This window comes from Symphalangus syndactylus, chromosome 6 (assembly GCF_028878055.3).
Source record: "Symphalangus syndactylus isolate Jambi chromosome 6, NHGRI_mSymSyn1-v2.1_pri, whole genome shotgun sequence".
Taxonomy (NCBI): Eukaryota; Metazoa; Chordata; class Mammalia; order Primates; family Hylobatidae; genus Symphalangus; species Symphalangus syndactylus.
In genome coordinates, this window is record NC_072428.2 from 40,959,587 (window position 1) to 40,984,474 (window position 24,888).

General features: G+C 44.9%; 1 protein-coding gene and 1 long non-coding RNA gene across 3 annotated transcripts in view; one reads left to right on the forward strand and one right to left on the reverse strand.

Annotated features, from left to right (window-relative positions):
* LOC129484382 (uncharacterized) overlaps window positions 1-4,623 on the forward strand; it is a 29,212-nt gene extending 24,589 nt beyond the window's left edge. For both annotated transcript variants that reach the window (XR_008658429.2, XR_010121300.1), the window contains 2 exons: window positions 1,544-1,729; window positions 2,570-4,623. This is a non-coding gene — a long non-coding RNA (uncharacterized lncRNA). The remainder of the gene's footprint in view (window positions 1-1,543; window positions 1,730-2,569) is intronic.
* INSC (INSC spindle orientation adaptor protein) overlaps window positions 1-24,888 on the reverse strand; it is a 145,731-nt gene that overhangs the window by 7,359 nt on the left and 113,484 nt on the right. The window contains exons 11-14 of the mRNA XM_063641064.1: window positions 17,576-17,747; window positions 13,401-13,579; window positions 3,586-3,652; window positions 179-334 (exon numbers count right to left, since the gene is read on the reverse strand). Of these exons, the coding sequence (XP_063497134.1) occupies window positions 179-334; window positions 3,586-3,652; window positions 13,401-13,579; window positions 17,576-17,747 (574 nt within the window). The remainder of the gene's footprint in view (window positions 1-178; window positions 335-3,585; window positions 3,653-13,400; window positions 13,580-17,575; window positions 17,748-24,888) is intronic.

A 24,888-nucleotide genomic window follows, 5' to 3' on the forward strand; every position in this document is an offset into this window, starting at 1 on the left:
TCTTGCTTCAGCCCCAAGTTACAAACTAGACCAGGGGCTGTACCCCTGAGCCCCCAGAGATAGGGCTTATGCCAGCCAGCTCTTGCCCTGTGTCCACTGTTGCCACTGTGAAATCAGAGCTGCTCCCGCCCCCAATCCCCCCACTTCACTCCAGCCACAGCCAGAAAGCACCACTCACAGCTGAGCCGCACGGCCTCCCGTGCCACATCTGGGTCTCGGCTGAGACGAGCCAGGGTCACTGCAGCTTTCTGCTGGACTCGCTCACAGGCTGCCACCTCAGCAGGAGTCCCAGACCTTGGCTTTTCAGACAGCATGCCCATGATAAGCTGGACCCCTAGGCAGGAAGCAAGAAACAGTTGGTACCTACCCCAGCATGGAGACTCCCTCATGGGGCCAGCTGGACAGATGGCTGCAGGGTGCAAGCAAAGGCTGTCAGGATGACTTCAGGGGTCTCACCCACCTGGAGGAAGCTAGACAAGGCTGTTCCTCCATGCCTTCTTCTCCTGAGGGTGTCCCCGTGTACCAAGTCACTATACTTATGAGGAGCATCTGAAGACATCTTTATTTTTTTAATGCTATTATTGAGCTTTTACTACACACTCAGCACTGTGCTAAATGCATAGTAAATGCATAATGCCCTAAAACCTTCCAGTAGCCTCATGTATTAGGTACCATTACAATTCCATTTTGAAGCCCAGAGAGAAGTGAAGTATCTTGCCCAATGTCACATTGGTTAGCAGTTGGGGGAGCCGCTTTAAAATTCAGATGTAACATCACATTTGGGATTAAGAAAATGAAAGAAACTCAGATAACTGGTTTCTCTACATCACCTCTTCTCTTCTGATACTGACTGCATCTGAGACAGGTCCAGTGGTGATGAATCCCCCAGGTAAGGGGTGATCCAAACCTAAGCTGGATATTGACTAGATCAAATGTTTTAGAGTAAACTCGAGCTGGAAAAGGGCACAGTAGTTAGACTGAGAGATTTCGACCTGAATAGTCTCTGCTGAGAAGCCTACTCCCTCCCCCTGAAACCAGATTTGTCTTCTGATTGTTCTAGAAACCACAGCCATGTCCACTCATACCTCCTTGCCTTTACCTACTCTTTCTTTCTACAAGGGATGCCATTTTCCCTCTTGATGCTCCATCTAAAAAACTCCATCCTGCAGGTTGTAGCAAAAGTTCATCTTCTATGTGAGCTGTTGCCCAACTGCCTATCCCACACTCCCCTCTTCTGCACCCAGTGGCTCCTGCCAGCTTAGAACTTAAGTCAGACATGACCCGAGGATATAGTTTTGCTTTGTTTTGTTGCCCCACACAGTGTCTACAATTTTTTAGATTTTTGATAGTGTGCTAATTGGAGGATTTCTATAAAAATCTAGATTTCTGACTTCTGAAACTGCCTCTGGAATTTTAACCCTAGGACCTCATTTCTGCATAACAAATTGTTAAAGCTTATTATGAGTTCCTTCTTTAAGTTAGATTGATCCTGTCTCTGGTGAGCTTACCTCGTCCATTTACATTACCTGTCTGAATTTTGTAGGCATCTAAGTTTGCAACCTGTGATTTACACCATGGACTCTCAAAGCCCAGTCTGTACAACAAGATTTGCCCTGTCCAGATCTAAGAGGCCTGTCTTCCAGTAGACCCCAGTTGCATTGACACCATTGTTGATTCCTCAAATCCTGCCCTGCTTTGGAAAATAGCCCCTTCATTAAACTCTCTTCAGGTAAGCGCCGTGAGACTGCCACTGTTTTCTGAAAGAGCAGAGGGGCTTAGCATAGTGTTCATTCTGTGCCAGACAATCTTCTAACATGCTTCATGTTAATCCTCACAACATCCTTATGAGGTAGGGATTATTCTCATTTTGCAGATGAAAAAACAGAGAGGTCATATGGTTAGTAAACAACAGTGCCAGGATTCAAACCCACAGAGTATGGTTCCAGTTTTCAACCTCAACCACCATGCCAACCTCCCTCTGTTGTATTATTCTATTGTAGATGTTATATTTTTATCATATGTCACTTTTGTTAAGTTGTGCTCTCGGTCTAGACTGTGAGATCCTCTAGGACAAAGACAGGGATTTAGTTATCTCTGTTCTCATTGTCTAGCACAATGCCAGGCACATATTAGGTCTCAGTAACTGTTTACTAAGTGAGTCAGTCAATAGCACTTTGTGAACCATAAAACCCTCTACAGATGCCAGATATTCCAATCTCAAATTCACAGGCCTATGGAGACCCACTCCCACTGAACACTTCAACGTAAGGCTCTACAAGTACAGAAAGAACAGGGCACAGATGCAATAGCTCAGCTTCGTGGCCTCAGCTGGCTCAGCAAAGTTTCTCATTATTAGCTCAATCACATAAAATTAACACAAAATGATGTCCTTCAATTAGTAACAGAGCATTGGGGGATGGGAAAGTGTATGTTTGTTAAGACAGCAGGGAAGCCTGGGAGAAGGGGGTTTTAGCAAGAGCAGAGGCAGCAGGCACAGGCTCCCAGCTCACTCCTCCTCATTAGCGTCTCTGGTTTCCAACCGGTTGCTAATTGCTCCCTTATTTCCCAGTCACAGGAAGCCGTCACCATCTCTGCTCCCAGCTGTAAGGCAGCCACCTTATCCTTTGGCTGAAACAGCTTAGATCAGCTTCCAGGCCAATGAAACCTGGCCCACCCCACCTGGACCTTGGCGACATGTTCGGCACAAGATGGAACAAGGGAGCAAGTGGGAGAAGAGATGCACTCATTGAGGGCTCAAGACATTCAGGTTGCCCTGACCTGCTCTCCCATTCTCACCCCTTCCTCAGCTTTCTACTGTGGCCAAATGCAATTAAGATAGGAACAATTTAAAGTTGGAATGTATCCCTTGGTAGGAATAGATTTTTTTTTTATTTGAGGATGATAATGAAATATTTGCCTTCTCCTCACGACCCTATTAAAATAGCAACCACCCCCACCCCCACCCTGAGACTACCTTACTCTTCTTCCCTGCTTCATTTTCCCCAGGGCACTGTCACGCTATCATTGCTGGACATTTGCTATCTTCTTATACATTATATGTCTTCCACTAGAATTTAGGCCTCACAAAAGCAAACAAATATTCACATATATAGACCCAGTTGCACACATACAAGCACACACATATATGCTCATGCAAGCGTGGAGACATGTGTACCAATTTTTTTTTTTTTTTTTTTTTTGGAGACAGTCTCGCTCTGTTACCCAGGCTGGAGTGCAATGGCGTGATCTCAGCTCACTGCAACCTCCGCCTCCCAGGTTCAAGTGATTCTCCTGCCTCAGCCTCCTGGGTAGTTGAGATTACAGGCGCCCACCACCACACCCAGCTAATTTCTGTATTTTTAGTAGAGACGGGGTTTCGCCATGTTGGTCAGGCTGGTCTCCAACTCCTTACCTCAGTTGATCCTCCCACCTCTGCTTCCCAAAGTGCTGGGATTCAGGCGTGATCCCTGCACCCGGCCACATGTACCTATTTACATACCTGCACAGGCAGTCACACAAGCACAAAGACGCAGTCCCCTACATCCAGATAATCCACATAACATGTACAATGCTGCAAAGACATACCATTCTCCTGAATGATGTCAGAGGCACACTGTTCTAGGACAGACATGTTTGCCAAGATGGTCACAATCTGGAAAAGAGAATTTAGAAACTGAGAAAATGAGCACACCTGATCCTAATGGTCCTCCCTACAGACAGGTCAGCCAGGGGCTACAAAGCTTCCTTTTATCCCGTGACTCCTTCCTGTCCACTGGGCCTATCCTTCCACGGCATTTTCTTCCATCTTTATGGGCTCCTGCCACCCAGATGTATTTCCCTGGTGACTAATGCCCATTTACCAGCCTATGGCTATAGGACAGCCCCCGAGGACCCCAGGACACCTTGGAAAGACTAGCATAACCCTGGGTGAAGTTGGGGCCCGGTTGTCTTTCTGCTCTGGTCCCCAGTCCTGAAATGCAGACAGAACCAGCAGGTCCCTGGCCCCTCAAACTCGTCTGTGCTGGCCTGTCCTCCTGACAGCTAGCTCTTACTCTGGATTGACTTCTTCCATCCCAGCATCTTTCCTGGATACTAACCCTCATCTACTTTCAACCTGTGATGAATGAAGGCTAAGGTCACGTTAGAGGGCATGAGTAGGAAGAGGCAGTGTTATCAAGCATTGGGTATTATATGGAATCTGATAAGAAAGTGCATACTCAGCTGCACGTTACGAGTCTGTCGTAAGCCTCGCTCATCAGTCATCACTGAAAATCTCTGCCTGTAGGCAATGGGGTATTGATACCAGGTGGACAGTGAGTCTCAGTTACAGCTTTGTGGGTTGTAACCAGCCTCCCCTGGTACAGTCAAGGGAGAAAAGAACTCACAGCACAAACTAGATTAAGGAATGGCCTGACAGAGAACTCATTCCAGGGATCCCAAACTGCAAAAGGGTGCCAAAATGCTACTGGAATAGATTGGAAACATGGCACCTGTTAACTCAGATACCACCCACAACACTGCTCCTGACATAAATAGCAAGATGAAAATTCACCCACTTTCACAGAAATGGACAGCGCTCTCAAGTGGTAATTAAAATAAATAATAAAATAAAATTTAAAAACACTTCTCACTGGTACAAGCCTCTGTCTCAAAAGGTTTCTTCAAAGCTTGCAGGATGGTATAAGCAAAGACTGTGTCCCTCCTCCGCTGAGACAGCAGTTGACAATCTACTGAGTAGAATTCAGGCAGCTAAAATTCTGAAACTGGATAGTAATGTGATGTCTACCAAGAAAGAATATTGTCTACATTTTAATTACTCTGGATAACAAATATTACTATTTTACTCTGGATAACAAATACATTTAAAAATGTCTTCTTTTAAACAGAAAGAAAAAACTTTACCATATTAATAGAATATCTATCTCTCCCCTTTCCTTCTAAATACATGTTGGAAGGGGATTCCACATTCTTAGGCTGCTGCAGCATCTGTGTGTGTGACAACCCCTTCCAGCTCAGACCCCATCAGGGGCCTGGTTGGATAAGCATGACTACAGTGGATTGCCAGAGGAAGGACAGGAGAATACTCCAGAACCTTTATCCTGAAAGCAACTCTGTACCACCAGGTGTTTTATGAAGGGGGTGACAAGTTCCTATTTGCAGTTAAGAAGATAATAGGACTAAAGGAGGTTTAGGACTTAGAGGCTCTTTTACGTATTTATTTACTTATTTTTGCACTTTTTAAGATTGTGTTTGTGGGCTCAGTGGAAGGAGTTAGAGGAAAAAGCTGGGTTGAAAAAGCTGGGTTGGAAAGTTCCCCAAGAGGCATCATGTGCACATTCTTATGAGGGAGGAGGTACATGGCCAAGTCTATGTCAGTTTAGAGTTTATTTGGCTATCTCTGGGCTGTTAGCAGGAAGCATGGACTCAGTTTCTACCACACAGGGACTGAGACATCCCACCATCACCAGGCTGGCCTTTCTGAATAAAAACACTTACTTGACATGCAGAAGGAGGGAAGGAGGGAGGAAGGGAGGTGAGGGAAGGAGGGAGGAAGGGAGGTAAAGGAAGGAAGGAAGGACAAACTAGGAAAAGAAAAGGGAAACTTTGTCTGCGGCAATGGGTTCATTACACAGTAATTATTAGCCATGTCACAGGCACCACGTAGGTCTTTGTGTCAGACTAATTTAGATCCTGTTAATGAAAATTACTTCCTCTTTACAGAGCCTGTACCCCATGTGGTTTTCTGGAGGTGCAGATGAAGTATTCAATTAAACACAATTTGAATAAATGCCAATTATGCCCTGCTTTGAGTTCCCCTTGTGAAACATCCTTGTGTGCACCATAACATAGAGGGGAAAGAGGTCAACGTTTATCCTCACAGTCAAGTCCATGGGTGTGATTTTAGGGACAGCTGTTTTACCTGGTTGGATACAAGTTAACAATGCTGTCAGGGGGCAGAGTGCAGGAGCCAGGCAGACAGTTTCCCCGGCCCAGGCTAATTCAGTCTTGTCTGGTGATGTTCAATTAAGTTCTATTCCACCTAAGTGAAAGGGCACCATTCCCCCTGCATTTGTTTGGTGAATCCAGAGGACATCACCCTTGAGAGAGGCCCTAGGTGAGAGGTCAGTATATATATAGCTCAACCTACATCTAAATTCTGGCTCTACCGCATTTTGCTATGATCTTGGCCATGTTACCTAACCTTCTGTGCCTTGGTGTATTCATTTTCTATTGCTGCTATAACAAATTATCACAAACTTAGTGGCTTAAAATGACACAATTTTATCTTGCAGTTCTAGAAGTCAGAAGTTCTAAATGTGTCTTACATAGCAAAAATCAAGTTGTTGACAGATCTTCATTTATTCTAGGGGCTCTAGGGGAAAATCAATTTCCTAGTTTCTATTTTCCAGCTTCTGGAGGCTGCTCTCATTCTTTGGCTCAGGGGAATATATCCTTCTGACCTTTGCTTCCTTAATCACATTTGATTCTCTGACTCTGACTCTCTTCCCTCCCTCTTACAAGAACTTCTGTGATCACACTGGATTCAACTGGATAATCAAGGATAATATTCCTATGTCAAGATCTTAACTCAATCGCATCTGGAAAACCTGTGTCGCTATATAAAGTAACTTATTCACAGGTTTTGAGGATTAGGATGTGGACATCCTTGGGGGCCCTACCACAAGAAATAAAAATAATTCAGCCAGGCACCATAGCTCATGCCTTTAATCCCAGCTTCTCCAGAGGCTGAGGCAGGAGGATCACTTGAAGCCAGGAGTTTGAGATCAACCTGAGCAATATAACAAGACTCTGTCTCTAAATAAATAAGTAAATAAATAAAAGGTATCTTTTAAGACCTGTATGAGCATTCAATGAGTTAATATCAAGCACCCTTTGTTAAATAAAATAAATATGGCTCGCTCTGGGCAGGAGAACCTGAAAGGACCAAAGCCTTAAAAGACTGTGTCAAGAAACACTAACCAAGAAACATGCAGCACTCAGGGGACTGAGCATCTGTGTGGCCAAGACACGCTGCTAATGTGAGATCCCTCCCAAAGGCAAGCCTGTCCCAGAGCAGGTCAACCCTTCCCATCAGAAGAATAGCAAAGTGTGTATTCACTACCCACATTTTCAAATTATTTTTTCTTTGGCCTCCAAAGACATGAAAATTAATGCAGACAGGAAATTCTTTGGCCTCCAAAGACATGAAAATTAATGCAGACAGGAAATTGATCCAGGATAGCAGGGGACCTCCCATGTCACTGGTTCAAGAAGAAATGCCCCTGTGTGGTAGGAAGGAGGTTGGCGAGGCCTTTTGATGTCAGCACACACGGAGGAGAAACACTTGTCTGCAGGCCGATGCCAAGGTGTGAACCAGGCCTGCCTCACATCCTAGCAATGTCTCAGCAGTCAGCCCTGATCACACCCTGACTCTGCCTGTGTTCCCTTGCTGGAAACTAATACTGAAGACCAAACTGCATTCAAGGCAAGTGAAGAATACCCAGGACACCCAAGTAGAGACAGGTGCTCTGATCTAAAGAACTTTCAACAAAGAAAGTCTGGCATATATTTCATGAAAAGTTGTAATTACTTTTATGCTGTGCAGAAATTAAGACCAAAAGGCCAACAGCTTGTATGACTGTAATTAGAAGTATTCTTTAATTGCCAGATGAATATTTAGATTTCTATTATCACCGTGTTAACTCACTGAAATTTGCAGCAACAATGTCAACTGCAGCCCTGAGAACAAAAAGCAGAATAATTTTCAGCCTCTAGCGAGCTTGTCCAACCCATGGCCTGCAGGCCACATGTGGCCCGGGACAGCTTTGAATGTGGCCCAACACAAATTTGTAAACTTTCTTAAAACATTATGAAATTTTTTGTGTGTGATTTTTCTTTTGAGCTCATCAGCTATTGTTAGTGTTAGTGTATTATCTGTGTGGCCCAAGACAATTCTTCTTCCAGTGTGGCCCAGGGAAGTCAAAAGATTGGATAGCCGTGCTCTAGGGGAAGCCCATTGCTTCTCTGCACCCTCTTCCTTCCACACCACTTCCTCTACCAAAGAGCAGAAAGAATCCAGACAAGGACATTGATTTGTAGAATTAAGGGATCTAAGGGAAGAAAGGTGTGATCTCTTTGAACATACTTTCTTTTCCAAGGCCAGAGAGGCAAGAGAGCCCAGGAGAAGGTATAGCCCTCTCCTCTTCTGCTCTCTTTTGAGCCTTTTCCTCCCTCTGGCAGACATGGCCCAGGGACCAGGGCGCAGGACCTGAGAGGGCTGGACAGGCATGGAGACTAGGAGAAGGGCACCTGCCTAGACCCAGAGACAAGCACATGGCTTCTTCTCTCTGGTACGTGGGTCTTCTCGTTGACAGGATCAGCTTTCCCTTACTACTAAAGTGGCAAGACTGGAGGGCTAAGATTTAGGCTTAGGAGACCGCATGATAAAAGCCATAGAACTGTTTTGGATGTAGGTCCCGTGCTGCCGGCAAATAGACTGAAGGGCTCTCCTGGGTAAGGCCCAGCTCCCTCGCCCCAGGGATTACACAAATGTTGGGCTGTAAGCCCACAGTATTAGAGAGCATATAAAAGTCAGACCATATTCTCTGTGCTTGGTTTGCCCTTGGCTTTGTAGGGAGGGGTTTCTGGAGCAGGTCAGGACAGGGTGTTGTGATCCTGGATTCCTCCAATACTACACAATATCCCTGATATGGTTTGGATCTGTGTCTTCCCCAAAATCTCACGTTGAATTGTAATCCCCTATGTTAGAGGTGGAGCCTGGTGGGAGGTGATGGGATCATGGGGGTGGACCCTTCATGAATGATTTAGCACCATCTTCATGGTGCTGTTCTTGTGATAGTGAGTGAGTTAGTTCTTGTTGAAAAGTGTGAAGCACCTCCTCCTCCGCTCTCTCTTGCTCCTGCTCCTGCAATGCAATTTGTCTGCTTCACCTTTGCCTTCCATCATTATTGTAAGTTTTCTAAGGCCTCTCCAGAAGCCAAACAGATTCCAGCTTCATGCTTTCTGTACAGCCTGTAGAACCGTGAGCCAATTAAACCTTTTTCCTTTACAAATTACCCAGTCTTAGGTAATTTATTTTTATTTTTATTTTTGAGACAAGGTCTGGCTTTATCGTCCAAGCTGGAGTACAGTGGTGCCATCTTGGCTCACTGTAACTTCCATCTCCCGGGCTCAAGCCATCCTCCCACCTCAGCTTCCCAAGCAGCTGGGACTACAGGTGTGTACCACCATGCCTGGCTAATATACATATATATATATATATATATATATATATATATATATATATATATATATATATATATTTTGTAGAGATAGGATTTTGCCATGTTGCCCAGGCTGGTCTTGAACTCATGAACACAAGCAATCTGCCTGCCTCAACCTCCCAAAGTACTGGGATTACATCAAGCATTTCTTTACAGCAATGTGAGAACAGACTAATACAATCGCCACCACATTAACTATATTTCCTGACGCTACCTTCCTGTTCCAAAGCTTGCATTCCCTGTCTCAGACCCATCCCAGTCTCTGGTTCTGTTAGAGAAGCCCATCCCATTTACTACTGAGTATTTGCTTTGGTTCTAAGTACTTTACGAGCGTTATCCCATCTAATCATCACAATGACATGAGGGAGGGAGCAAATGTTATTATCCCCATTACACAGATGAGGAAATTGTGGCTCAGAGATTAAGTGATTTGTCCAAGGTCACATAGCTGGGAAATGGCAGAACCAGAATGTGAACTCAAATCTGTCTGAACTAAAAACGTGTGCTGTTTCTAATATGTCGTATATGTATATGACAGAGCTTTATAAACTATAGAGAGATTTTGAGATGTGAGACAAAAATTAAACCCCTAGTGACTGGCACTTCCTGATAAATGGTATTCACAGTGAGGTCCCAGAAATGTTACAAAATCTAGTCATTCTAAAATGCCAAACAGATGAGGTATTACTGTGGGAAGTATATACTAGCACTCCTTCCCTTTTGAAAGCAGTTAATTCCTCAAGGCCACAAAAAGTCAGACTCAGTAAAAATCTCTATTATATATTAGAAAAGATAATCAGGTCTCTTCCATCCTAGATTGTCCTTGCTTGATGGACAGGCCAGAAGTTCACCAACACATTTGGAGGCAGCCCGTTTCCTACCTCCCCCTGTCAGATCTATAGCTGGATTCTATGGGCAGTATGGCTCCCGGAAAATACCTCCTGGGCATGAAAACATAGGACTATTCAGATTGCTTGTCAGGCTTCTCAATGGCTGACCATGTCAGCTGCAGCCCCTGCCACCTTCCTGTAGATTAGCTGAAGGGGATAGAAGAGCCTAGGTCCAAGGCTGCCCTCACCAACGTCCATACCCCAAGGGTGGCAACAGGATAGGCATACCCAACGAGGCTTCTGTTGAACAAATTAAGTGGACCTGGCTTGCCAGGATGATGGAGGGGTTCTCATTGTCCAAACAGAGGTAGTCTGTACAGATCCAAGACCCAAGAGGCTCCACACAGCATTGGCGTCATTGGCAGATTCATTACCGGAAGTCTCATGGGGCATTTAATCTCCTAAGTATTTTAGGGGGCGGTGAGCACTTCAAAGCCTAATTCATCTTCTTTGTTTTCATTACAGAAAGCCCTCTGATCACCTTAATCCTCCCGCTGCCACAGGAAAGAGCCATTTGTTTCTTTAATGGGTGCACTTTCACTAGCTAAGTGGTTGTTCTGAGCCAGGGCAGAAGGTGAAGCCATCCTGAGGACAGTGGGGGACGTGCCTGGCTCAGACAGTGGAGTAACATGAAAAGGTACCGACTCCAGGTGCAGGAAGAACTATCTGCCGGCAGCGTGACCACATTGTCTCCCTACCCTGATCTCCTTTTCCTAGGACTCAGTGAGGCTTCAAGAGGGGGCTAGTCATTCCTTGTGATAAGAAGGGGACTTCTACACATAGAGACACAGGACATCCAAGATGGAAGAGGTCATGCCCATTTTACAGAAGAGGGAACTCCTCTCTGGAGGTTCCCATTCAATGCTGTGTGCCACACATTCAAAGGCCAATCATGGTAACATTGGCAGTGGCTTCCATAGATTTAATAGTTTCTATGTGCCAGAGTCTGTACCAAGAGTTTATATTTATTAATTTATTTAATTCTTATTTCAATTTTGTAAAATATGTATTATTTGTTTCCATTTTACAAATTAAGAAAGTGAGACTCAGAGTGAATTGCCCAAAGTGACATGATTATTAAAAGCAAAAAAACTTCAAACTCAGATTGTCTGAATCCAAAATTCCTTGTCTTATTGAGTCATTACTGGATCTTGTATGAAATGACCAGAGTCAGCCACAGGAGAGGCACTTGAAGGTGAAAGAACCTAAAATTATGTCAGGTAGATGAGAGACCCAGCAACTGGAGGTATCTATCTGAAGAGAACATGAGCACGAGTAAGGCAGATCACAAAGAGCGGGCCCTCCTATCTCCCTCCCTACTACCAAGGGTATGTCTATGGTAGACATGGGGCATGTCCCCCTCAGGAGTCAATCAAGCCAATAGCCAACCAGGGGGCCACCACTTTATCTGTTACTGTCATACCTTGTCTCTACAGGGACTTCTCCAACTCTTAGAAGTAATAAGATTAGAGTGGAAAGGAAGTCTGGAATCATACATATCATACATAGTTTGGAGGGCCACGTTGAGAATTTTGGATAATTCACTACTCGTGCTCTTCTTTGGAGCATCAGGTTTAAAAAGTAATGATATTCACCATTTATTAAGAACTTAGTAGGGGCTAAGCCTTATACCAGGTCCTTGCATATCTTATTACACTCACCCTCACAATAACCCTGCAAGATAAACATTCATGTCCCAATTAATAGATGCGAAAACCCAACACCCAGGAGCTTTTGACTTGCTCAATGTCACTCAATTGATAAATGGCCCAGGCAGGACCAACACCCAGTCTGTGGTTCAACAGCTGCACTACCTCCTTTGTTCAAAGATGACAGCAGATGATAGTCAAAGATCAAGGTCTAAGTCAGGATTTACATTTAATCCTCATTTAAATACTGGCTAGCTGCCTGCCAACCATTTAATTTTGGGGACATCCTCTTGAGCCAAAATATTCTTATCTATAAAATGGGACAAATATCACCAGTGTCACAGTATTATTAGAACCCTCATATGCAAATGCTTAGATACTAGAAAATTATCTCCGAATAGGAGCTTCTATGGTCAGCTCCCCTTTCACAAGTGATTCTAAGGATAAGAAATAACTGACAAAGTTTGGGGAACTTCACCAAGGGCACCAGCTCTAAGCTAGAGGCCTCAAAAAATCCTAGGGAAATACAGAACATGGACCATGCTCTCAGAGGAAGAAAATCACATGAAATAATTAAGAGGAATAAATGTCATTAGATAAGTCAACACTGCATTGTGAGATATGAATTCTAAGAAAAGGAGGCAATTCCAGAGGGCCGAAACCATCAGGGAAGGCCTTCCTGGAGCTGCTGGCATGGAACAGAAACCAAAGCAGCTTCAGTTAAGAGATAAGCCTGGAAGAGGTGATGGTGTAGGGGCTAAAATGCAGACAGGGATAAGCTGAGTTGAGGATGAGAGGATTATGTAACTTAGAGCTCAGGTACTGGGAGGAATTTACAGAGACCACCTAATCTACCACCCCCACTCCTTGGTGGTGACGTGGGAGACCAAGTGTGGCCAAAGGTGAAATGGGCTAAAATTCTAGAACATCAGAGTTCAAAGAGCCTTTAAAATACCCCCATTCTATGTTTTCAAACACTTTTAGTAGTATAACCCCCCTTCCACCAAAGAAAACCTTTCATGGAGCTCAAATATACAAAGACAAGTATGACTGATGTAGAGGCTGAGGCCCCGAATGAAGATTCTGCTCCAAGCCCCTGTTTCTCATGGAGGTACAGAGGGAAGCAGTTTTCTATAGGGTTCAGTGTCAGATGGTCACCAACATGACCAGGACACAGACCTTCAGAGGAGGTCTAGGCACCTTCCATGGGTCTTTCCGCCTCCCAGAACAGGCAATCTGAACAGAGACTGAGGAAGGCCCTATAGTGGTTGGGATGGGCAAAGCAGGTAGGAGATCTCATAGAGAGGCTTCAAGGTCAAATGAGAGACATGGAAAATATATTCCTTTACCTTCCTGCAGCATGTAAAGCTCATAATGGGATGGGCAAAGAGGGTAGGAGTTCTCACAGAGAGGCTTCAAAGTCAGTGAGAAACGTGGAGAATATTTGCCTTCCTACAGCATGCAAAACTAACAGGACTCCCATGCTCTCTCCCCTGCCTCAGAAACTAAGCGCTGGCCTCCTAACCTCTGTCTCCACGGCTATGGGCCCTGGGCTCAGTGCCTTCTGGGCGTCTTACCTGGTCCCGAGTGTAAGGCGTGTCCACTCTCTGCTTGTCGCTGCAGGCTTCCAGGAGGACACGGATGGCATTCAGCTGCAGGAGCATCTCGCAGGCCATTGTGTCAAAGAATGTGATGTTGGCAAGGGCCGCAGAGGCCAGTAGGAAGACTTCCCCTGATGAGGCCTCTTGGCACAGTTCTGGATGGCAAAGAGAAAGAAAATAACTTCCGTGCCAAGTGTTTTCATATCAGTTGTCTCATTTGGTTCTCACAATAGCTCTGGGAGATCTTTTGAGCAGGTGTTATAATACCCATTTTACAGATGAGGAAAGTGGCTACTAGAGAGGCAACAGTATCTGCCTACCCAGGTGGCAAATGGGATTTGAAACCTGGTATGTAACTCTACTCACTCCTTCATCCAATAAGTATTTATTGAATGAACACTATGTGTCAGGCGCCACTGGGGTCTTGGGATGGCATAGTGAACAAAACAGGTCAGGTCCTTGCCCTTGTTGAGCTCACATTATACTAGTGGGCAAGAGAAAATAAGCTTTTAAAAATTATTCTGCATAATTACAAAGTCTGATAAAAATATGAGGGAGGAAATAAGTGCTAAGACAGAATAACTAGCGGTCCGCTGAGGTGTGCAACAAAAGGTGTCCCTAAGAATGTGACTTTACAGCTGAGACCTTATGGGAAGAAAGGGCCAGTCATAAAAATACTTGGGGAAATAGAATATTCTAGACCAAAGGAAAAAGAGATACAAAACCTGTGAGTCGGGAAGGAGCTCCCAGTCCATCTGTGTCTCCGGTAATGCACACTAGCCTGCTGCTAAGCTTGCCTTAAGGAAGAAACTAAAGATGAAACAGAGAGACTATACCCCTCCAGCTACCATCAACGGAGCCTCGGTACTTCCTTTTGGTCCCAGTATAAGGGTCATCTGGCAGCAAGAAAGTCCTATACCAAGCTCCTGAATATCAGGCTTTTTATCTCTAATCCTAGTGGTCCTAGCTTAGCCCTAACCAAATTCCCCCATTTACCATCTGTAATTGTACTAAAGGCCTTTAAGGAGCAGAGTGACCTTATCCTTCCACCACCTGACACAACCCCCATGGGCTCCACAGAATCTGGAATGGACGCCCACCTCAGGAGGAGGCATAGATGGGCTCTATCCCTGGTGCTTCCCCCATTTCAGTGGACCTGACATCTGGCCCTCAGCTCCAACTTGACTACCAGTCAAGGTACTTCTCCGGTCCAGGCCCTCTCCTACTGATAACACCTTCACAAAACCACAGGAGGCAAGGCCATACTTCAGAAAAAGAGTCCCAGGAGAGAAAGAAAGTTTGGGAGACAACATTGAGCTGTGTTCTATCCTGGTCCCTAGTTCTTGCCTCCAGACAGTCAATACTTCCAGATTCTAATGCAACTGCCACCTCTTGGCACCTACCTGTGAATGCACATTCTGATCCCTACATTTTAGTTTTAATAGTAAAACCCTTTTTCTACCAATAACATTAGTCAAACACTTGCAATGGGCCTTGCACTGTGCCGCTAAATTCTGAATACCCTCAAAGTAGAAAATGATTGTCCACATTTACAACTAGCTGAATCTTAGAGAAGCTAGTAGTAGCAGCAGCTACCATTTATTGTTTACTCACTGTTGTACATATTTTTTACTTCATTACATAATTTAATCCTTACAACAGTCCCATTTTTATCACTATTTTGTAAATAAAGAAATTGAGGATTCCAATGTTAAGTGATTTGCTCCTAGTCTTATGGCCAGTAAGTAACTGTTTGAGGCTAGAATCAAATCCAGGTCTGCCTGACTCCGAAGTCCCCATTCTTTCTACACTCCAAGTTGCTTCTGGTCTCTCAGCCTCTGACTCATTCCCAGCAATGCTTCCACAGACGTGGGTTTCGGTTCTATCAGGAGGGTAATGCCTCCCTCTGAGCAATGTTGCTCCCCACAGCCCAAGTTTGACCAGTAGATAATTCAAACTCTTGATCCAACCACCCAGGACTGGAACAACCGATTAGCCAAGGTATTAAGAACTCTGATTCCCTTTATCCAATGATTGCCCTATCCTCTGATTTTGGGAAAATCACTGGAGTCCCCAGCCCCTTCCAGGCCACCTCCCTATATCCAATGTTTTGGGTGAGTCTACAGAGCTCAGCAGCACACTTTGCTGTAAGATTCCTTCTAGGTCCTCACACTACCCCTCATTCTCATTCAGTTGCTATTGCTGCCGACACAGCAATTATTAACACAACCACCTAAGTGCCTTTTAATTTTGCTGCACATTTATTTGAACTACAGTCTCAGTCACCTGGGATGTGTTAGGAAGATTAAATTGAGGATTCCAGTGACTCATTTATAAATGTTTCCAGGGAATGGCAAGAAGTTGGAGGGCTATTTCCCACCAAACAACAGAGCTCTGGCTTCCTGCCCAGAAGATATCTGCTGAATCTCATAGTGGACTATACAATGCATCTTCATCAGGATGAAATAAATAGGAAGACCCCTTGGCTCCAGGGAGAAACCCAGCCTGGACAGTGAAACAGGAATGAATATATGACAATAGTGAAAGGTCACTTGGACTACATGTACTTTTGTTTATTTGATAATGTTTATAAATTGAGAAATTTTCTGTGAAGTTTACAATTTTTGTCTTATCTTTAAAAGTCTATGCCTTTCCCACACAGTAACAATCAACTGAAATGTACCAGTGACCACCCCTTTAGACAGTGCATGGGCTTTTCAATTTGACACAGGACTCAAACACCTTTATTCTTCCACCTGGCTCTAACTCATTTATGTTTCTTACTGGGCTCTGGTGCATGTTGAATATGAGACTCCTGGCATAAGTGAGTCCTAATGCTGTTTTGTGGCCTTGGGAAAGTAACTTAACCCCTCTAGGCTTAGATTTCTTCACCTAGAGAGTATGCTTAGAACTGTAGGGTCTCTTGAGCTCCCTCGAGCCAAGACTTTCAACAATGGGCTTCCATGTTTTCTCAATTTTGAGTAAATATGGACATTGGCAAATTGATTTCTCCCAGCCTGACCTGTGAGTGTCACTGCCCCCATGACTAGAATCAACCATAAACTCAACTTAACTGATGTCTTCTATGTGCAAAGTACTTGCAGATCTCCAAATTCTAGAGTTAGATGGACCCTTGAAAGAAACGAGTTGCAATGTCTTATTTATATCAGGAAAATTGTGAAATGGGTTTTACAATGTGACATGGTAAGAAGTGAGTGGTGGGATCTCACACAGTACCGGCACAGGCTTGCTGCACATAGCCACTTGAATGGATGAGTGAAAAGCCCGAGTCCAAACCCAGGGTTCTGACTCTTTGCCCAATGTTCTGTGTTGCCCCTAAGTTCGTGCTATTTCAGATATTCCCAGCCCTGGCATGGTGACTCCGAGAGCTAATCCTAAATTTTCTGATGAAATTAAATTTCATTCCATTTCAATTAGATATAGATATAAAGAGAGTGACAGAGAAATAGAAACACAGATCACCACTAGCACTTTTAAAAGAAAGAGGTGGGTCACAAAAAATTCCCTGGGGATTGTTATCCAGACCAGCCCTTTCAGTTTCTATAATTTGGCAAAGGAAAACTAAGAAAAGAGCATATTTTAGATACGGATCTATGATTCTCCTGCTGGGGGTACATATGTTCGAATAGGGGAACCTAGAGGAGTCGATGCTTTCAAGGCCCCATGATATGAGAGCAATGGTGGGATTTTCAGGCAGCAGGCTGTGGTGGGCTGGTGCTCTCTGAGAAACCATTTTCCCCAGTCATTGCTGCCATAGTCACTGGATACAAGGACTGAGACTTTAGGAAAAACGCCTATCAGAGTCTCTTGATCTGAGTATCTGAACGTCAAAATTTGAGGCCCCACTCCTTTCTGGGGCTTGTCCTGGACTCCCTTCTGAAAGGCCAGTGAATCCCAACTGACAATAATTGGGAGGGCCGCACACATTTTAATAGGAAACTCTTGACAATAGAGCTCATCAAAGCCTAATTCAGATCCATTAATTGTGGGATTTCAGCAAATGTGATCATCTATGCAGGAGATATTTGGGGTGCAATGAGTGGCAGATGGGAAGGCCTTCCTGGCTATTTCTGAAGACAACTGTGCCAAGGCCCTCTCTCCTAGTGGTCCCGCTGCCCAGGGTGACTCACTGACGAGGGCCGTCACGATCTCCTCCATGCTCTCCAGGAAGCTACTGAGGTGCTGGGTGACGGGCAGGTGTGGGGAGGTGACCTGGGCCACCACAGCCGCAGCCTCAGCCCGTGTGGCCTCTGAGTGGCTGTCGTCGGTCAGGATGTCGGCCAAGCACAGAACACCATCCACCTGCAGATGGAGAGAAGGAGCTCCCCTGTGCATCCTGGGTGGACACCACTGCCCATGACATTAATGAGGCAGATACAGATTCAGCCCCCACTACATGGAAGCCAGCTCTGGCTTCCCAGAACAGCCCAGGACCCCATGTGGAACCAGGGACAATCCAGTGATAAGGCCCTCATAATGACTCAAATTCTGGCACCTGGAGGCCTCTCCTCTGAGTCTAGCAGAGATCAGTAAAATTCCATAGGCCTCCTAGATAGCGGACATCAAGTCAAGTGTCCAGAGGCAGGACCCTGGTCATCCACCATAGCAAATTGTCATAGAAAGAACAGTCACTTAGAAATCTCACATCCTCGACCTCCAATCCCCTCTTCCTTGCTATGTGACTTGGCGTTAGTCACTTACCCTCTCTGAGATTCTGTTTCCTCACCCTTCAACAGGGTGTTGTGGGATTGAAGAGATAAAGCAGGCAATGCCTGATCTGGAAGAGATGCTCAAGAAATGTTGGTTTCTTCTTCCCTTACTCATTTAGCAACAGGATGAGCTTAGTATTTCCTTCCCCATCTTGTCCTCCACCATCCTCCACTATAGAAATGGAGCTGCTTCCCTGGAGGCCTTGCTTTCTGTGCCCAACCAGTAAGGAGCAAACCTGAAACTGGTGGGACATTAGTGCCTGATAAGAATATGTTTCCAAGCTCTGCCCGGAGCAGACCTGCTCTTGGCATAACAGCTTCTGCTGAGCATTTGCTTACAGTGTGCCAGGTACCATTCTATAGAGTGCACATGTTATTACACAATCTATTCCTTACAATAACCCTCTGCGGTATTATTATCCCCTTTTACAGACAAGAAAGCTGAGTCACAGAAAAGTTCATTGACTTGCCCCAGATCAAGAACTTTAAAAGCAGTTGGATTGGCATTCAAACTCAAATGGTCTGGTGTCAAAGCCCAGGTTTTGAACAGGACATTACGCTGCCTCCTAAGAAGTGGCACCTGAGCTCAGACCTCAGCCTCCATCGGGGTCAGTACACAAGACTTGCTGGAGAAAAAGAAGGCAGGAGCTTGTCAAGTTTAGCTCTGCAGTGCTAGGGCAGCCCCTCAGATGTCCTGGACACCAGCCTGCCTGGGGACCATGCCACCAAGCACCAAGTCCTTCTCAGGTTGGGAGTGGGAGATAGGGATGAGGCAGGGGAAGAACAGGAGAGGTGGGGTGAGGAACAGCCTGTGCTCATTCCCTACACCTGCCACAGACCTGAGGCTTCTGTCCCTACGTCTTCCTGCCACTCAGCTCCAGTGGGCCTCTAGAGGTCTGCATTTCGTTTGACTAATTATCACCACTGAGTTCTGTGCCTCCCTTAAATGGCTCTTGGGAGCTGTAAGGCCCATTAGCTATGAAAGCCTTTGGCAATCTCAGACTCAAAGGAGACAAATGTGGAAACAGGAGCCCAGGGAACTGTCTGCAATAAAACTCACCTGGATGTGCTTAATAAAAGGGAACAAACAGCAGCCATGCGGTCCCTGGCAGAACTGGACTCATGCCAGGTGTTTAACTAACAGGCCTTCAGAGAGAGGCCTCGTTTGGGCCTAGAAAAGGGAAGGGAAGCGGGGGCTAAAAGCAGGAAGCAGCCCTATTGCCAACATAAGAAACCTCTTACCCCATCTGGCTTTCATCCCTTTCCTCCTTCCAGCACAGATCAAGCTCGTTGCTAAGAAGCTATAGGATCATTAGTGGGGAAATGTCTCAATCAATCCCGTCTCCTTAATCTCAATGTGGTTGCAGATGCTATCCTGGTCCCCAGCTCAGATGTGAATACCAGTCGGACCCAAACCAGTAACTTACCCTAATCCCCAACACTTGCTTGGAGATAGGCCAATCTGAACACACCAGAGAGGCCAAGGATTTGATGGTCCCCAGGGACTGCTGCCACCCAAGGCCTGGCTGCCAGGCCTGCTGCCTAGTCCAGACTACTGCTCTGAAACCCCATTGAATAAAACATCCCTGACATATACTGCATGCCAAGCCTTGTGCTGGGAACAGTGTCCACTGCAGTGGGGGAAGTGATTCACATCTACAAATTACAAATGAAGCCTCCTGGAGGCTACCCTGACTTAATGTCCACGTCTCAGGTGGGAGACGTGGCCTTCCTTGGGTCTCCCATGCCCAAGTACCTTTGCTATCATTGTCGCATTTATCACACCAACAGACCCTGTTTCTCCAAGTGAGGTCTGTGGACCAGCTGCATCAAATTCAGTGAGAGTTTCCTAAGAGCAAGTTCCTGTACCCCACCCCGACCTATTCCACCAGGGAGGCTTGAGAATCTGCTTTTTAACAGCTCCACAGCTGACTTTCATGTGCCAACAATTCAGAGGAGCACTAATACAGTGTGATTCTCTGCTCCTTTGTCTGTCTGCTCCCCTGTCCCCCTGCCATCTCTGCAAGCCTGGGGACCACAGCTTGTTAACTCTTGGCTGCTTGAGGTCTGGCATGTAGTAGGCTTTTAGTAAGTGGGAAATAAATACAATAAAGTAAAATTTGACCTAATACTTAAGGACACACTTTAGACAAGCAAAGCTAAAGGAATTGCGTTGTAGATGGAGGAACTATTGTGAGCAAAGGCAATTATAGGAAAAGATAGCATTGGAGAAACAGCCAACATGAGAACTTAAATGGATTCTTGACCCCAGGAAAGTGACCCCATCCTGATGTAGACCCCGATTCCTTCACTGTCCTTTGGTTTCCAGAGGATCTGTGGAGTTGTCTATACAACTGCCAATTGCCCATTGTCTTGCCTCCCTTGTAATTTGTTTCAAATGCTTCAGATCTCTTTTGGTAACTCATTAATTATCCCTTCAAAAGGGAAATCTATATATGTACATATATATATATATAGAGAGAGAGAGAGAATAAGTTTTAACAAATAATAAAATGAACACCTGTATGTGTAGATGTATATGCCTAATATCCAAAAATTCTAGCTCTAGAAATAAAATCAAGAAAGTCCCCTGCACACCTTTCATGATCTCATACCTCTGATTTCTCCTGCTGGATGGGCCATTACTCTGAGTTTTATGCATATTATTCTCTTGTTTTCTTCAGAGGTTTATTGCCCGTATCCACTGTTAGTTTTATAAGATTCGTACTTGACATAAATGGTATAATGCTGAATATAGCAATTTACTTTTCTCTCCAGTCAGTGTTTATGAAACCTCTTCTTGTTGTTGCATGTGGCTATGATCCATTTATTTTCACTGTTGTATGGTATTTCATTATATAAATCAATTTCAATTCGTTTATGCATTCTCCCATCGATGGGTGGCTGAGTGGCTTCCCAGATTTTGCTATAATGGACAGTGCTGCTATAAATATTCTTCTAAATGTCTTCTGGTGAACATGTGCCAGTTTCTTCAGAGATCCCAATCTAGGAGTGGAATTCCAAGGGCACAGTGTTTCCGTATCTTTAGCTTTATTGGTATTGCCAAATTGTTTTGCAACGTGATAGTAGTAACTTTTATTCCCACCAGCAATACATAACCACACTAAACACCAGATTCTTGCCAATACTTGCTATTGGCAGATATTTAAATTTTTTGCCAATTTTATGGCTATAAAAATTGTATTTTAACCTGTGTGTCTCCACTTACTAATGAGGTTGAGAGACTTTTAATATCATTATTTTGCTTTGATTTGGTTTGTTTTGGCTTTTGTTTTTTGCAAGTTGGATCTCCTCTACTATGAATTGCCTGTTTAGTGTCTTTTCATAGGGGCCAAATTTTCCTAGCGTTTGGTTCTGATGCAGCTGACTGGCCACTTGGTCTGCTGCCAGCAAGTTGATCTTCATATTCATTACCATCTCAGCAGCTCTTGCACAGCCCAGCTCACCATAGTAGGAGGCCACTCAAGTGCCCCACACCACTGGGTTCTGGGCTTCCCAGCACCTGAGGCAATTCCTGTAGCATCAGAACATGCACAGACATTAGAGTTAGGCCTACCTAGGTCTGAATCCTGCCTCTGTCCTTTACTAGCTGAACAATTTTCTTACCTACTGATATGGTTTGGCTGTGTCCCCACCCAAATCTCACCTTGAACTGTAGTTCCCATAATCCCCACGTCATGAGAGGGACCTGGTGGGAGGTAATCGAATCATGCTGTTCTTGTGATAGTGAGTGAGTTCCCATGAGATCTGATGATTTTATAAGGGGCTTCCCCTCCGCTTTGCTCTGCACTTCTCCTTGCTGCTGCCATGTGAAGAAGGATATATTTGCTTCCCCTTCCACAATGATTGTAAGTTTCCTAAGACCTTCCCAGTCCTGTGGAACTGTGAGTCAATTAAACCTCTTTCCTTTGTAAATTACCCAGTCTTGGGTATGTCCTTACAGTAATGTGAAAACAGACTAATACACCCACTTTGAGCCTTTATCTGTAAAACAGGAATAATACCAATCTCATAGGTTGTTTTTTTCCTCCTTATAAAATGGGCCTAAAAGTAACAACTTCAGAGGACCATTGGAATTATTAAATGAGAGACTGCATGTATAGTGCCTGTCACATGGTGGCACCATCATTCCCTCCCCTCCACATGTGGTGGCTCCTAGACTTGGGGCCCTGAATCCCAGGTTCACCCCACTTCTGCCTGTCCCAGCCTCCTGACTGGGCTTCTCTCCAGAATTCCTTTCTGCACACTCTTTCTGGACTGAGACCCCACCAAGAACCTCAGCTCTTTGGATTGGGGCCCAAAGTTTACCCACTTGTTTAGACATCCTTCAGTCATGCAGCCCAGAACCAGGACTTTTAAAATGGGAGTGATTTCTGTTTTGATTCCTAACTAGGAACAATGCAATGAACAGTTGCAACTCCTCAGAAGGGAATAAAGAGAAAATCAGTACTATCCCTGCATTTCTATAGTTCAATAAACATTTCCTGAGCACCTACATTGTGATAGGTGCTGACCTGGGCGGTGACACAAAGATGAAGCAGAAATAAATAAGACAGAGATGAAGATGCAAAGACGCACAGCAACAAGAAAATGGAGAGTGAGACAGACAGAAAGTGAGATAGAGAGGGCAGAGAGAAATCATATGCTTACAAAGGATTTGAGAAATTGTCTGATGCAAATCTCAGTCTCTCAGTTCCTCTCTCCCTCGGCCTCTCTGTAACCTCCACTGCTCCTGAGAATTCAGTTCTCTCCATCTTGCCCTGATCTCCTGCAGAGACTTTATGACACCACACTTTCAGGCTCCTCCCTAGCTCACCACTTTTTACCATTTGCTCTGTTGGCCTCTCCTCCTTTGCATTCATCTCAACTGGCATATACCAGGTTTTGCTGCCAGCCTGCTTTACTCCATTATCAGACAAAGGCACCCAAACACAAGTTAAGTCAGTGACTTACTACAATGACCCCTAAACTTAGCCCTCTTTTCTGAGATCCATGTCTACATTCCAAACTGCTATCTTATCATTTTATATTTAATTCCAAACATAATTTTCCTGGATATTCCACGGGCACCTCAAACCCAATTCACTTAAAGCTGAAGTGGTCATTTTCCCTGTTTTCCCTCCTTGCTCCCCTCTCAGATCTGGTCAGATGTCACTTCCTCTGTGAACATGCATGCACCTGCCTCACCCAGAAGAGGTCATCTCTGTTCTCCCCATTGCCACATCACTGTGGTCTGACCTCAGCTAGAACACCTATCAAGTTAGATGGTCTCATCTGGTTACATGCACATTCCCCAAGTAGATTTGAGCCACTCAGGGCAGCTACTATACCAAATTTTCTCTAGGTCCTCAGCATCCAGCTGAGGCCTAACACACAGCAGTTTACTGTTGAAGTATGGGCTGAATGATGAGGAAATGGAGGCCCAGGGAGGAGATGAGATTACCCAGGCCACATGGCAAGTTCATGCCGGGGCCAGGACTCCCAATTCTGGCCTCCTCACTCATTGTCCCATGCCTCCCTCATTGGGGCCTCTGGGGAGAAGAGGAGAAGCTGGTGAAAGGGCCAGATGAGCAGGGGCTGCTCAGCTTAGTTCCAATGATGGGCCCAGGAGTAGCCCACCCTGAGGCCAGCTGCCCCAAACACAAGTTCCATTTTGGGAAAGTCTGCATCCCCAAATCACCCACTTCCCATCCCTTGTTGTAAACTTAATGATGCCAAGAGAACAATCTAATCAAAGCACTTTCACATCCCTAAAGAAATTGCTGCTGGAAGCACTTATAGATAATTAGATTTTGCGTGGAATGGAATGGGCCTGGGCCTAAAGCCAGACTTTCCTCATGGGCGGGCATGCAAGTGGTGATGAGGATGGCCTGGCCTGGTCATCATCTGGGCAGCAGAGCTGATGCACTGGAGTCTGGATACAGAAGAGGCTGGTGAATGCTGAGATTCTTCCCAGGGAGTGGGAGGAAGAGCATGGAAATTGTCTTAGTCTATTTTATGCTGCTATAATGAAATACCTGAGACTGGGTGATTTATAAAGAATTGATTTACTTCTTACAGTTCTGGAGGCTGTGAAGTCCAAGTTTGAGGGGCCCACTTGCTGTGTCATTCTGTAGTGGAAGGCAGAAGGGCAAGAGATCTTGCATAAAAGGATTGGGGGTGGGGCATAAAGCTGAACTCATCTTTTTATCAAGAGCCCACACCCAAGATATCTAACCACTCCCAAAATAACAGTATTAACCTACTCATGGGCTCAGAGGCCTCATGAACTAATCACTTCTTAAAGGTCCCAACTCTCAACAGAGTTACACTGGGGATTATGTTTCCAGCATATGAACCTTGGAGGACACAATCAAACCATAGCAGAACTCTTGCAGTTAAAGAACCCAAAATGTACAGTAAACATCATATCAGATTTATGGGCAATATTCTCCTACTGATTATTGGAAAAGCACCAGTGGTGGTTTTTATGCAAATATCTAAAGGACACAGGCTAATATACAAAGGCCCATTATATATCACTGGTGCTAGTCTGCTCTTCTTAGTTTTGTTTTTTAGGGAGATTGTTTTTGTTTTTGTTTTATGTGTCTAATTTTAAGGAAAATGAGGTAGAGTTGGTTTCTGGATTGTAACAATTAAACAGAATCATGGGAATGCACTGAAAACTCAGCCATAGGAGCAGAAGAGTGACCTAGACACGCTCAAATTTTCTC